This window comes from Notamacropus eugenii, chromosome 4 (genome assembly GCF_028372415.1).
Source record: "Notamacropus eugenii isolate mMacEug1 chromosome 4, mMacEug1.pri_v2, whole genome shotgun sequence".
Classification (NCBI taxonomy): Eukaryota; Metazoa; Chordata; class Mammalia; order Diprotodontia; family Macropodidae; genus Notamacropus; species Notamacropus eugenii.
Genome location: NC_092875.1, coordinates 208864636 through 208879953, shown reverse-complemented (window position 1 = coordinate 208879953; position 15318 = coordinate 208864636). Strand labels below are relative to the sequence as shown.

At 32.5% G+C, this 15318-nt stretch overlaps 1 protein-coding gene across 5 annotated transcripts in view; it reads left to right on the top strand.

Annotated features, from left to right (window-relative positions):
• The window catches only part of ZNF407 (zinc finger protein 407), a 609391-nt gene that overhangs the window by 73879 nt on the left and 520194 nt on the right, over positions 1-15318 (top strand). For all 5 annotated transcript variants that reach the window (XM_072604085.1, XM_072604087.1, XM_072604089.1 and 2 more), the window contains exon 3: positions 5381-5495. In XM_072604085.1, the coding sequence (XP_072460186.1) occupies positions 5381-5495 (115 nt within the window). The remainder of the gene's footprint in view (positions 1-5380; positions 5496-15318) is intronic.

Genomic DNA, 15318 nt, shown 5'->3' with positions numbered 1-15318 from the left:
GCTTTTCTAAATCACAGTGCTCTGCTTAGACAAGTGGTGTCTCCATAGTTGAATTTATGAGTGGATTTGAATAATAAATTCACATTTCAATGAACATATTTTCATTAAAACTGTAAGGTTTATTTTACTGTACTTTTAAATAATGGCTTATTATGGAAGCTATACTTTAAATTCATGCAGTATTTGAAACTTAGTGCATGGTTGCAAGGAAAAAGGCAAAAAAGGTAATAAACATTATTATTATCACCATTATCATTGAAGGTAAATATTTTCATTGAAGAAGTGTAGGACAATATGCATAAAACTGACAGAGCAAATATTGACATTTTCTTAGTGATACTAGCTACTTTGATGCACTGGTTGAATTTGATGGCACTGCTCTTTTGTTCTTTTTACACCTCTATCAATTCCATGTTTGAATGTCAGATTGTAATAAACAGTTCACTTTTGGTTGTGATATGTCTGGGAAATAATCTTGTTCACATGGGTAGAACATATGTATCAACTCTCAGTATGTTCTCTTAAGGCAGATAAAACTGAATAAAACTAAGGGGAAGATGCTAATGGAGCTCTTTTTAGAATTCTTTATGCAACTGTCTGGTCAAGACATGTTGCTTATAATTGATGTGTCCATTACTTGAATTCTCTTGTAATTATAGTCAATAAGTCTTGTAAATGTGTTAAAGCTCACTAAAAGCATACAAATTCAAGAACAGAGTAAGGCTAATAATTTAAAATAATCAATGTAGGCATTTCAGCACTTAATTTCCCTTGTGTGTTGATAGCTGATCATTCTTAATCCATTAAGATTTATTTAGTCGTTTACAATGCAAAATAGGTTTGCACTGGTCACTTGTGCCATTTGAAAATGTCCACCAGGTTAAGTGCAGAATGTAGTCCATTAGTCTTCCTTGACTATATGTATTAATTGCATTTAAAATCAAGTTAATGTGGATGTGAAAGTGAGGTAACTATCAATATATGACAAAGCAACCTTACTTATATAAGTTACATCATTGATTGTAACATTTAGTAAAAGTTAGCATACTTTTTAACATTTTTTATAGGTCTTATCAGCAAGTATATTTTTATTGTGCTTTGAAATGGCTCCTAAAAGAAGAGGATTCCTAAGTACAGAATACTAGTCGTCCATTTCAATTTTGCAGGTTTTTTATTGTTTTTAGTGCTGCTGAACAGATTTTTAATCTGAGCTCTTTTCTCAGAGAACCTTAAAATGAATTGCTTTTCTGATGCTTTGCTTATGTCCATGAAATAGTAATGCTAGGACTGTTATTAATGGTTAACTGGAAAAGGGCTTACTCTTCCAATCTCTGTTTTCATATTTTGTGATTTACTGTATGTTTTATGTAACCTTTACTTCCCATCCTTAGCACAATAAAAGCAGTGCTGTAAGAAATAAATGGATTTTGGTCATCAAGAGTACTGGAGGCAAAAAGAACCTCCTAGTCATGCTGGGCATTTGCTAACTGGAAGGAACTGGTTTGACCAGAAAATGCAGTCTGTTATATCATATTTGCATTTGACTAAGAAAAGTTTCTGGACACTTTTCTTCCTTATTTTCTTATTTATAACAGATCATACTATATGTTTTAAAAAACTACTTAGTAAACTCTAACTACATACCATTTACTATGCTAAGCACTAGGGATACAAATGCAAAAGTGAGACAGTCCCTGTGCTCAAGAAGCTTCTGTTCAATTAGCAGTAGACTACACAGAGGGGAAAGTGCTGTCCAGGGAAGAGTGTTTTGGTTTGAGAAGTCACAGGCCTGGTTAGAAGAACAATAGGATAGTCAGTTAACTGCCCTTTCCAGGAGCAATGGTCATACTTATTTGATTACAGTTCTTAGAGAAAGAGATAGAAAAATGAGTGTAGGAAGAGGATTTCAGAGGTGGTGGATAAGTTACTATGAAAGTGCCATTAAACTGAGAAGGGAACACCATTTTTGAGATGATATGATATTAAGGTCCACTAAAAACTGAGTGACTTTTTAAAAAAAATGCGCAACTTTATAAAAAAAACTCTCCCAAACTAATATTTTAAGGTAGTCGTTTTAAAAGTTTGCAGTTTCAAGTTATTTTGCCTGTCCAGTTAACCAGTAATTTTGATTTTTATCTGAGGCCATTTTGCAGTTGATCAATTTGATTTAGTTGAAGCATCTTGAGGGCCTTTATGGTCTTAAAGGCACTGTAGTGTTGGTGTGACTCAATTAAGCTTGGCTTTTCTTTTGAGATATTCAACATTTTAGGATCATAAGGAGGTTTGAGCTGCCATTATTTTGGAATGATTGTAGAATTTAAGCTGGCTGCTTGTCTCCAAAGAGACTGACATTTTTCATTAGAGTAGCTTGAATAATGTGTCTTAATTACATGATAGATCATGTGTTCTCTTTGGGCTTGATATCTTTTTAAAGATATTGTATGTTGCTGAGTTGTATAAACTCAGCAGTTTAGATTTACTAAGATTTGAATGGTTCAGAAATGCTGCATTTAGAATTTTGGTTTATTTTTAGCTTTTAAGTGTCTGTAATTGTTTGGCTTAACGGTGCCAGAATAGGGGACAGATATTAAAAAAAAAAACAATAAAAGGCTTTTGCCTTGGCTATTCCTCTTGTCTAGAATGCTTTCCCCCATATATTTGTGTCTCCTAACCTCTCTGGCTTCCTTCAGGACAGTTCAAATCCCATCTTCTATAGGAGGACTTTGTGCATCACTTTTGCTGCTAGTGCTCTCCTTCTGAGAAATTACTTTCCATGTATTTATTGAGATTACCTTCCACCTACACATATATCTTGTATATACCTAGTTATTTGATTTTCCCCCATAGGAAGGTTAGCCCCTGGAGGGCAACGACAGTGTTTTTTGTTTCTCTTTGTATTCTCACTACTTATTGTAATTCATGGCATATTCTCTTAATGAATATTTGTTGCCTGAATGACTAAGAAATTAAAAAAACCAATTAGCAAAAATAATGTTTTATAAAATAAGACTTTTCAAAAATTATATTAAAAGCATAAAATCAGCAAAATCTTGAAAAGTGGTGTAAAAAAACCTTAATATTAATGCATATATTTAACAATCATTTATATTTATTCTCTTTAATATTTGCATTCACACTATATGTAAAGGTTTGATTAAAATATTCACAGCAAGACTAGAAGTAATTTAGATGCTAACAGTTTATTTTTTTTTTTAATGGAGGTCTGTTATTCACTTGTTTCATCCAGAAAATAAGTACCAACTGTAGATGGTAGTATTTGAATTTTCATGGCAAAGAAATGGAGATGTTAGCAGACAGTCAACTCTGAATATGAGAAATAAAAAATAGTCAAGGCCTCAGTGATTTCTGAATGAGAGCAGTCAACAGAATAATACATTTATTGTATTGTCAACATATCGTAGCAATGATCACTAAGACCTGACTGAGCTGTAGTTTTTCACAAAGGAACCACGTAAAGTAAAGGGAAAACAGCAAAGGTCTTGTATCAGATCCTTTGATACATCCTGTAGTAATAGGAGGAACAGGAACAAATCTACAATTTTAATCATTGTATGAACGCCAAAATAACGTAGTTTTAAATTCACAAACTATTTGAAATCTATTAAGTAAAATTGCAATACAAATACTAGGAGAGCTTTAGAGTATCCATCAGGAGTCTAGATATTAATTGCACAATTAGAATTATAGTTCATAATTTGGAATATCAGCTCTAATAGTTTTTATTTAATGTGTAGGTAAATTGTCTCTCCTCAGGTTTATTTCAGTAGACCTGTTAAAAGAATTCTATGTTGATTTGAAATATCACCAGATTAGAGATGTATTTAGTTTTTATCAGGATCATTTAAATAAACTGTGGTTTTTCAATGTGATTGATAAAATATGATTGCTGTGAGCTGCAGTCTAAACCTGCTTTTGACATTTAAGCATATAAAGCTGACTAGATATAACCATTCAGGTGCTAAATATATTTTACATCTACTTCTAACAGTAGAAATGGAAGTATTAAGAGATCTGGCTTCATTGTCATTGAACTGTGAAATATTCAACCTTGTCTGCCCGTGCTTAGTACTGTTGACTTTTTTATTTCTGTTAGAAGATTAAAATTAAATGCTTCATTTTTTGTCAGCTTTTGGGAATTAAATTGAAATTTAAGACTCTTAAAATTTTTTACTGAGATCTTCAATTTCAACGAAGTATTCTTGGAGGATATTCTATTTTCAAGGGCACAGCACAAAGGTTCATTGATCAAGTATGATATACTGTAACATTTTTCTTATCAGAGCTCTTTATGTATATTTATTAAAGATCACATATTTCACATTATGCCTAACTCAATTGGAAAAAGTACTTCACAAAACATATACTAAACATTATATGAAAAATCTAGGAACATATTGTACGTACTTTAAACTGTAACTTTGTAATTTTGATATATTAATTTAAGGATTTTTAGTGCTTAGAAAATTGCAAGGTGGCACAGAATATGTACTTTAAATAACAAGCCAGTACTTGGTAAACCTGGTGGTATGTGTCCAATTTAATCATGACTTTTTACTTATAATTTTCTGTCTGTGGTTTAGGATTTATATTAGACATCAATTAAAAAATACATATTTTTTTCTATGTTCAAGAAAAATAATTTAATACTTCTTCTTAGAAAATTATATTTTAGTCTTTTGGTTTGCACTAGTCATTTTATGTTAAGAAATTTGTTCTTGAAATAAATAGTAGCCAAAATGTCAATATTTCTGGTTTACAGAATCATCATAAATTCTTGATCATAAAACAGTCATAAAGGCATCATATTTTATCCACTGTATATTCATACATTGTGTGTCATTACAATAGCAATGTAGTGAATCATTCTATGTGACAGGAAAAATCTGAAATACCAAAGCTAACGTGAAATGTTCAGATCCAGAGAAATATAGAGAAATTAGAAGATGGTCACAGAGAAATTTATTTGGAAATCAATATACTTTGAAAGAATTTTGGTAACCTATCTGTATTTCTTTTTTGAAATGTTTTATTTTCAAATGTTAACTTAGTTTGCTAGACACTTGTGTGAGTTATAGGGAAACTATTTTGTAGCACATTTACATGGTATCATTCAGTGTACCATTTGTAATTTGAAGGACTACTAGTTTCCTTGAGCTGCAACTTAAGCAGACTCTCAGTTGGCCTCCCTACTGATGCCTGGCCCGGCTTCTCAAGCCATAAATTAATGCAACAGAGCCATTTTTGGGACGTAGGAAATTCCTAATCAGATTTAAGAGGCACCTTTTCCAAAAATTTTCATTTCCACAAATTTGTATTATGTATTATTTTAATTTAACATATTATGTTAAATTTTACTTAGGATCAAAGCCATTCAAGTGCAAGATATGCCACTTTGCAACAGCTCAGCTTGGAGATGCCAGAAACCATGTCAAGAGGCACCTTGGGATGAGGGAATACAAGTGTCATGTTTGTGGGTGAGTAAATTGAAACCATTCCTACCGTGTTTAGTTAAGAAGCCTATGCAAGATATGCATTGTTTCAGAATTCAGAACTGTTATATGAGGAAGAGTGGCTAAAATTATGCATGCATATCCTCCTTTCCATTGTTATGGTAAATTCCTTAAATACAGTTATGACATTCTTCTCTCACTTCTAATCCTGTACTGAAGATGAGCAATTTTATGGGCTACAAGGTCAATTTGAACCTGTAATCTGTAAATTGACTAAATTATAGGATGTTCATTCACATTGCCAGAGAGAACTGTAAATTCCATTTAAAGACATAAAAAATATATAATATAGCCTTTAGAGTGTGTGTGTGTGTGTGTTTTTTCTCACTATACTGTTATAATTTTAGTCTATTAACAAATCTTTGGGTCTGTAGGAGATTTTTGTCTTGTAAGAAAATACAAAACAAAAGATTGAATTTCGTACAACTTGTTGTTGCACATGTAAGGTCATTAAAACACACACACACGCACACGCACACACAACACACCATAAAACAAAATGGATTCTACATTGTGTATTTGTGTGTATTCTTGTTTCGAAAGTTGTTTTCCTTTCTCTCTTAATGGCAATTTCTTCTGAAGAATCATTCATAATGTTTAATTGTCCTTCAAATGTGTTGCATTTAATAGGAGGCACTGAGACTCCTTAATGCAAAACTAATTAATTTAGCAGAAATGTTTAAAAGGTTTTAAAATGCCATGACATATATGGTACATCATAGGATATTCAAAGTTGGATTTTAATACCCTTCTTCTGATTAAAAATATATTTTAATGTTATTATGCTAGAGAAATTAGCTAATATATGCATCACATTATGTAGGACTGTGAAACCTGAGAAACCTGCTCTTGAATTTTTGCAGCTAATTCATAGAACAGTCCAGGTTCAGTGTAGTGCACCAGTGAATGGTACTGTGTGATGTAGGGCTTATTAGCCAGCAAGAGGGTCTTCTTGCTGGAACTGTTATACAAATTTCTTGCAAGTCAGAAATGAGTCCCCCTTTGTATGGGGCAAATGCATTTTCACCTGGGCTGCAATTGAGTTATTTTCACTTTAGCAAAGAGTTTTGAACAAATAATTTCAAGCAGTTTTATTAGATATGCTGAATGATTTATTCAGTTGGCAGAATTGATGGTTCAGTGACTTGCAGCTAAAGTGAATGAAGATGAACTTTGTCCTAAAGCCCCCTGAAGAATAGGAGTAGAATGAGCTCCTTTTAGCTGTGAGGGTCAGCTGCCAAATGGTGTATTTTAATTACTCCAAGTCTTCAGAATTTTAAAAGAAATCTCATTTACAGTTTTTACCCATGAATTATGGGGTGGGGAGAATTTTAAGGAGGTTTAAGGAGTGAAAATTGTGTTGCCTGTACACAAAAGATTAGTATTACTTGTTAAGATTTGCCTTGAAGGTTGTTGGCAAACTTAATAATGATACTTTGTTTTTCTTCCTGACTCAAAACAAAAACTTTTGCTTAAGATAGTAAACAGTTCCTTAATTTTGTGAAGCTCTCGATAATCAGATAGGTAGATACATTTATATATTATAACTGGATACAGTATGTTTGCTTATTAACAAGTTTAATTCCATTTCCTTTTATTAAAGCCTTAGAATTAGTAAAGAAAAACCTTCAAGTAACAGGTTTTGGTATTTCTGCTATCAAACCCCAAACATTTGAGTGGTTTAAACTGTTGTTCGAGCCATTAGTCACTAAGTTCTACTAATTACTGAAATATTACACCAATGACCAACTATGCCTTACATTTAAGGCACAGCGTTATTTTAAGTATATATTTCTCTTGTGTTTTTCAATGGAACATGAACTTTTGCATACATGCATGAATTCATATGTGTGCATAAATATACAAACATGTCAAATAAAAGAAACCAGAGTTGCAACATTTTTTTCTAGGATAATTCTGGCATTTTATTCTCCTGTACCCTATTAAATACCTTTTTTCTTTCAGTGGCATTTAATTTTAAAACTCTTGTATTGTGGCTATCATATCACTATAACAGATATTTTTTCACTGGAGCTAACAGTTCTGAAGAATTTTAATGAACTGAAGAATATGAAAAGAAACACATAGTTGAAAGAGAAGAAAATAATGAATTTATCACCTGATAATGTGGAAAAAAGTAAAATATCATTGGTTGTGATGTATTTCTACTGTTTAATTAAAAGAATAAGAAATTGGGTAGGTTAAAAATAGAATGGCAACATAAGAAAATTGCTAGGATTGGCCATTGGATTAGTGGCACAATAGAGCATTGGTACATTAACACTACTGACAATGTCAATTCATTATCATTGATGGCTAAATAATCTTAGAAAAGCTCAGTGGACCTATTAGTTCCTGAACATAAGCAGCTCATGCTGCATTTCTTCATTAGCTTTAATTGCTATAAATTTTACCTTTTTAAAAATCGGGCTCTAAAAGGTGAAGTGATCTTTCAGGAACATTAACTCTGTAATTTTGTCACAAACAGAAGGTCTTGCACTATGTTTTCTTTTGTGCAGTAGTTAATATTCTCTTCTTTGACTTTTAAGGTCCTATGACTAAGCTCTTATTTAGTGGAGTTATGAGGAAAAATTATTTTACAAATGCTACTGAGTGAGCCAGCTATGGAATTTGAACAAGTACTTGTTTAAGTTGAACTGTCAGTAGTAAGACTATAATTTTTCCTCAGAATTTTTTTGCTTTTTAAAAATATTGTATTCCATACAACATGGTGTGAATACAATTCATAACAATATTTCAGTAATCCTAAGCATAAAACATAAAATTGATCAGCATTTCCTAAAACATTATGTGAATTTCTTTATACCTTGAAGCCTTAAAAGATGACAGTATATATGTATATACTACATATATTACACACATGTATATGAAATCTTGTATTTTGAGACTTTGTAAATTGTTTTTTAGTGACTATAAATTAACAGTGAAAAGTGATTTCTTAACAGTTGATATAAATTGTCTGCTACTTATTATCTTGTTAGTCAGTTTCTTTTTTTTTTTTTTACTTCTAGAGAAGATCTAATTGCTAAAACTTATAAGTTAAGCCTAGGTTTAAAATGTATGATTCCTGGATTTAGAGTTTAACATTGTTTGATTGCCCATATTAGTACAAGGAAATAGCTTAACATGCAAGTATCATTTGTAAAATAAGTTATTCTGTGTTTCAAACTGATTTTCTTTCACTGTGGTTTTTGAGAAAATATTTTTGAATTTTAAGGGATTTCTTTATAACAATTTTCCTAATTTCCTTCTCTTAAGTATATTTTTGAATGTTGTGTTGTAATATTTAGTTACATGGTTGAACCCTTCTCATATATATTCCTCAACCTACACGAATTGTGACGGGTGATACAAAAGATGCATAGGGCACTATTTCTGCCTTCACAGACCTTGTGGTCTTGGTGGAAACACACTCACAAAAGTATCTCCAGCACATTTAATTAACAGTTTGCTGTAATATCTTCCTCTTTGCATTATGGCATTCAACAGTCTAGAAGTTTTAAGGGGTTGGTGATGTTAATATGGTAGTTTATTTGACATATACTACAAGTTCAGTTCAATTCTGCCTAGCATTTCCTGTCCTACTCTATTTCTAGGTCATTCATTTCCTTTTACTCCTTTGTTCCTTTACTTCTTTATTGTCTGCCTTTATTCATTTAAATGCTTTTAACACTTATCTGTTTTCTCTATTTTATGCCCTTTATTATGCTAGAATTCTCTACATTTTGCTCTTTCTCATTTTCCTTATTTCTTTTTTTTGTGTTCTTCATTTCTATACTGCACCTTTCTTTTCTGTTTCCATTTTCACGCACATAGCTCATTTTAAAAAATGCTTTGGATTTGTCTTTCCCTGAAGTGCTGTAGATTCCTATACTTACATTGTGTATGTGCAATTAAATTTAAATATAAATAAAGAAGATAAATAGCTGCAAATAAGATGATGACTTCCCTTGTCAGAAAAAGCATGAGGATTGAAATGGAGGTTTTCTTCCGTTAGATGAATAACCTATTTTAAAAGAGAATGTGTCACTGACATCATTTCAGTATCACAAGAACTATATTTAGTTACTGATATAAAGCCACTGTAGGCCATTCTAACATGGTATATGCCAAAAATGTGTTTGGGGGCTTAATTTTTACAACACTGCATTATTTTTAGCCCAGGTATAGAACCCATCTGATCAGAAAAGTGTAGGGACAAGATCCAGATTGGGTACCTACCAATGTGACTTGGGAGAAATGTCCATCGTCTTTTCAAGTGTGCCTTCACATACTTCATGTTAACTATTTACTTGTAGTAGATTTAAGGAATCTTAAATAGAAAGTTCTTACTGCAGGGAAACTATTTTTGTGTGGCATTACCTAGTTTTTGTGCGTTAGAAGGGATCTCTATGTAGATGATTATAATGTCACTTTCTGACCTTTGCAGCTTGAATAATTGTAAATCATTGCTTCATAACGTGTCAGAGAATGTCTGTACTAGGCAATTAAATGGCAGAATATAATAGACCAAATTATTGCCTGTCATGTTTTCAACAACACAGTTAGTATTTGAGTTACACTTAATCATTACGTGCATTAGCAACTTCATTGGAATCCAGCTTCAGGCTGAGCATGAAATACATTACATTATTTAAACCTCTAATGGTACAAGTCATTTATTTGTGTTGAAGTGTACAACATGCAGAGTTTCATAAAGCAAGGAACACTTGAGAGCTTAATTTATCCAAATCAAAGTCTAAATGCAGATAAACACAAGTGGCAAAAATTAGTAATTTTTATAGGCTGGAAATATTTAAAAATACATGGTTGTGGGTAATTGTAGGCAGCAGGAATAAATTAAAATCACTATTTTTAGTCTGCTCTGGGAACTAAGGCTGTGTATACCTAAATCATTAAAAGCACCATGGAATTGCATTTTTAGCTGAACAATTAATTACACACATCATATCTGCAGATGTATCCAAACAAAATAAATGTTTGGTTCAGCTGGTTGTTTTGGTTAAAGAGTTATAGATATAAAAAGTTTGTTTTAATATATAGCATGAATTATGCCTGTAACAGTATAAAGTACTATATCTTTCTGTTTGGAAAAACAGATTAAGTAAACATTGAAAATACTCTCTTATTACATGAGAAATAAATAGTTGGGTTGTTATCTTCTAGTTTGGGTACATATTCTGGGTTTAGTTTGAACATTTTAAAGTCACCATATAACCATTAATACTTTTATTACTGCCATTATAAGTACCAAAAAATGGTATTAATAGTTTAATTTTTAATTACTAAGACTTCTAATGTTTATTATCTGATGATATACATGTCACATATTTTTCACATGAAAATATTTTATATTTTGAAGCCTTTTAGAATTAAAGTAAGTTTAAAGCTGATGCCCCAGTTAATATAAAAACTTGATCAACTTTTTCTTTTCGGTTTTATTAAAGAGTACTTGGTTAATATCATAGCCTACAAATGAGTGTGTGTGTGTGTGTGTGTGTGTGTGTGTGTGTGTGTATGTGTATGTGTGTATTAAACAGTGCATTTTTGGTTATTTTTCTGTCCTACCTTATATACTGGATTAGAGGGCAAGTTTCTTTTATACCTTTGCTTCCTGCTTTCTTGGTGCGTGCTCAACAGGAGAGTAAGTCACAGGTGTTTCTAAGGACCAACAGTATTGCAAACCCAAATGGCAAAACAGAATTAAAATATAGAGATTAATATTTTCTAGTATCATTTGCACTTATCACAGTGAAAAAAGCCTCCATGGTGATTTTAGAGGAAATTTTTTCTCCGGATCTTCATAGTAAAATGTTAGAGTAAGTTCCTTGGGTCCTTTTGCTTATCTTCTCTTTTTATTTCTCTTTTTCTGCTTTATAACTTTCTTAGAATTCCTCTTTCCTTTATGGCCTATTTAGGCCTTGTGGAACCTCCTATTTCTTGAATCTGCCAATAGTTGAACGACGACAAAAGAGATGAAGAATCACAGAATCTAAAAGCATGAAGGATCTCAGAGGCCATCTAGCCCAATTCCTACTCAGATTTTCTATATGATCGTAGTGATGATTATAGAAATGATAACACATATATGTATGTGTGTGTGTATGTATATATATGCATATGCATGTATGTAGTTTGATCTATTTTTATGCTTTACAAATCCTTTTCTCACAATATCCTCGTGAAGTATGTAGATAAGGAGACAGACTTAGCTAGGGGGAAATGACTTTCCTAAGGTGACATAGACTATAAATATTGGGGCTGAGACTGAAACCCAGGTTCTCTTGACTTTTAGGTCTTTTGTTTTTTTCATTACACCATGCTGCCATCATGCTTCTGTCTACAATATTCCCTAACAAGTTAGGTCTCCTATTGCGACTTGAGTAATAGGGAACCCATTACTTCCTAAGGTAGCCCATTTGATTTTTGGAACTCATTAGAATTTCTTGTACGCTGAGGTGAAATTTGCCTCGATGTAATTTCCCCTCATTGTTCCAAGTTTTGTCCTTAAGAGCCAAGCAGAACAAGTCTAATCCCTCTTCCACATGACAGGCCTTTGGATGTTCAAAGGCAGTAATTAAGTGTTCTTTTCTGCAGCTAAAGATGCCTAACTCCTTCAGCTGATCCTTATGTGGCATGGCTTTGAGTCCTTTCACGATATTGGTAACCTTTGTTTAAATGTAGTATATACAGCTTCTAATGTCCCCCTTAAATATTGGTTCTTAGAATAATTAAAAAGTGCTCCAAGTATATTTTGACTATTAGATTACTATGAAATGCTCACCCTTCTTTCTCTGCATACTGGACTTCTATTAATTTGCCTAAGATTGAATTAGGCATTTTGGCTTCCTTGTCTTGGTAGTTTGTGGTCTGCTAAAACCTCATTTGATTTTTTGAAACCAAGTTCAAGGCCTTACATTTATTCCTATTAAGTTTCATGTTATTAAATTCATCCTGTTCTAGCCTATTGATCTTTTTGTATCTCAGTTCTTTCATCCAATATATTAGCAGTTCTTCTCAGCTTTGTGGCACCCTTATGGTAAGGATGTAACCATTTAAGGCATAGTTACAGTGTTGAGTAGAATAAACTGAAGAACAAAGCCCTGTTCTTTTAGATACTCTTCTTTAGGTTGATATCAGTCCTTTAATTAATCATGTAATTTTGAATTTACCTTTGTTGTCCTGTTACCCAAAACATATTTGTCCATTTTGTTCTGAAATGTATTGAGAGAGGCTTTGAGAAATGTCTTGCCAAAATTCTTTAACTTAGTGTTTCTGTCAAATACATAAATGGTATGACTAAAAAACTTATGTTGGCTCTTAATGATCACCTCTTTCTTTTTGAAGTGCTCTCAATCATCTTTTAAAATTTGTTCTAGAAATTTTCCAGTTAAGCTTATGAGGCTGTTTATGAAATCTGTTTTCTTTATTTTGAAATTACGATGTTTGACCATGCTTGGTATCTCTTTTGTTCTCTGCAATTCCTCAAAAAATTCCTTAAAGGAAAAAAAAAGAGATGAAGAAATGTAGCCTAGAAGGGAGCCATATTCACAGTTTACTCATTTCAACAAATCTTTATTAAGTGGCTGTTATGTTCAAGACCCTGTTTGGAGTCCTGGAGACACAGAGGCATGAGTGAAAGAAATTCATTGTGCCCTAAGGAACTTACATTCTGCTTTAGTTCTTATTCTTTTTCTGCTTTTCTCCTATTTTTTCTTTCTCCCACTAGTATGTATATCTTCTGTTTATAATTTCTTCTTTGATGGGTGATTAATTGTGAGAAATGAAACATGGAGGAAACATGTGAATTATAACTTCAGAGTGCAAAGCAGATAGTGGTAGGTGTAAGTAGACTATTGAATTGTAGAGAAGGGTCATCACTATTGAATTGTAGAGAAGCGAATAGTTTCAAGAATTTGTGTTTGTAAGTATTTGTAATTTTAATTAGAAAGTCTTTCAGTTAGGGTTGATTGGTAATGAGATCTAACCAAAGTTCTAGGCAATAATTAGGAAATTTATGATTGTGTGACTAGTGCATGACACGCAAATATAATTTTATACATATATTTTATTTTTAGATAACAGATACTTTAAAAATTTCTTATGTGGCTTACCTGAGTAGAAAATAGCTTGGACTACAAAGTCTTTAATTTGTGAGAAATATATACTGTTCAGAAATAATCTTTTATAGGTATGCCTCATCAAAAGACGTTCTACAGTGTTGCAATATTAGGTAAAAGTGTTAGAGGTGACATCTAATTCTGTAGAAATATTAATAATAATTATGAGATTGAATGTTACAGTGGAATTTCATAATTTTTGTTAGAGGTTTGGTTATAATCTAATGACAATGTTATTCCAGAATTATACTAGTCAAGACAATCTTAAGTGTACCATGCAGAGTATTTTCTCATTTTGTAGAGCCTAGCTACTTTTCTGTCTTTATTTTGAGCAATTTGAATTCTTCATGTTTACTCATGCTATTCTGTAACTTCCTTTTAGACTCATCCTCTGAGATTCTTTTTTACTACCACTTCCTTAGCATTTCATTAAAGATTAGCTTTGAGACCTCCTTGAGGCATCAGATGTTCGCAAAGCAATATTTTAAACGACTTTCTGGATAATTTTTTTTTTCCTATCCTACTTTTGTGTTTTCTCTTCCCAACTCTATCTGCACTCAAGTTTTTTTTTTTTTTTTTTGAGTTCTGAAGCTCATTGTTGGAATACTTTAGATTGGGACAAAAGGACAACTACTTACAAGGACAAATATGTAAAATTTTCCCAGTTAAGTTGTTAGACTTACATTGTGATTCATGGAAAACTACGCCTTTTTTTCCATTAAATTTTGGCTCATTGTAAGGTGTGTGTGTATGTGTGTCTGTGTGTGCATACACATATATGCATACACACATACATATATACATATAGGGAACTTGACCTGTGTCTACTTTATTTTGGAAGCTTTGATGCAAGTGAAAATCTTCCATGTTATCTTGTTAACATATCCAGCAATTATAATGGAAAATAGTTGCATGAGCATATTTTCCTCATTTTTTTTGCTAGTGTATATGTGTGTTTGTCCTTCGTTGCTGAAGAAGACCATGTCGTCAGAGAAATAATGACATGACTTGCACTTGACCTTGTTTTGAGTGAGGGAGGGCTGTGCAGGTCACCAGCCTCTCTTCTCCTCCAGAGCCATCTGAATCCAGTGACCAGATATTCATCAAGATGACTGGAGATGACCCAGGATGAGGCAGTTGGGGTGAAGTGACTTGTCCAAGGTCACACAGCTAGTGAGTGTCAAGTGTCTGAAATGAGATTTGAACTCAGGTCCTCCTGACTCCTGCACTGGTGCTCTATCCACTGCACCATGTAGCTGCCCCTTTTGCTCGTGACATTGACATAGTATAATGATTATGTTGACAGTTAAATAAAATCAGTTCCTCCCAAACATTAGTTTATATTAGTCCAGTACACTGAGGTGTTCTTATATTTTTTTAGAATTATATCCTAGTGGAGAGTAATTTTTTAAAAAAGTCTTTGAGATGACTGAGTACCATTCCTTTATTTTTCAGTTGTGTAAATTTAATTCAAAGATGTTAAGAATCTTGTCCACAATCATATAACTGTATAGTAATTGAGTCAGTCCTGGTACCCAGATCTCCTGATTTCCAGTCTAGTGTCCTTTGTAGTACATCATGCAACTAAGTTTTTGGCTTTTTTTTTTTTAATATTGGAACCCTGATTTCATTAGTGTAGAGAGCTC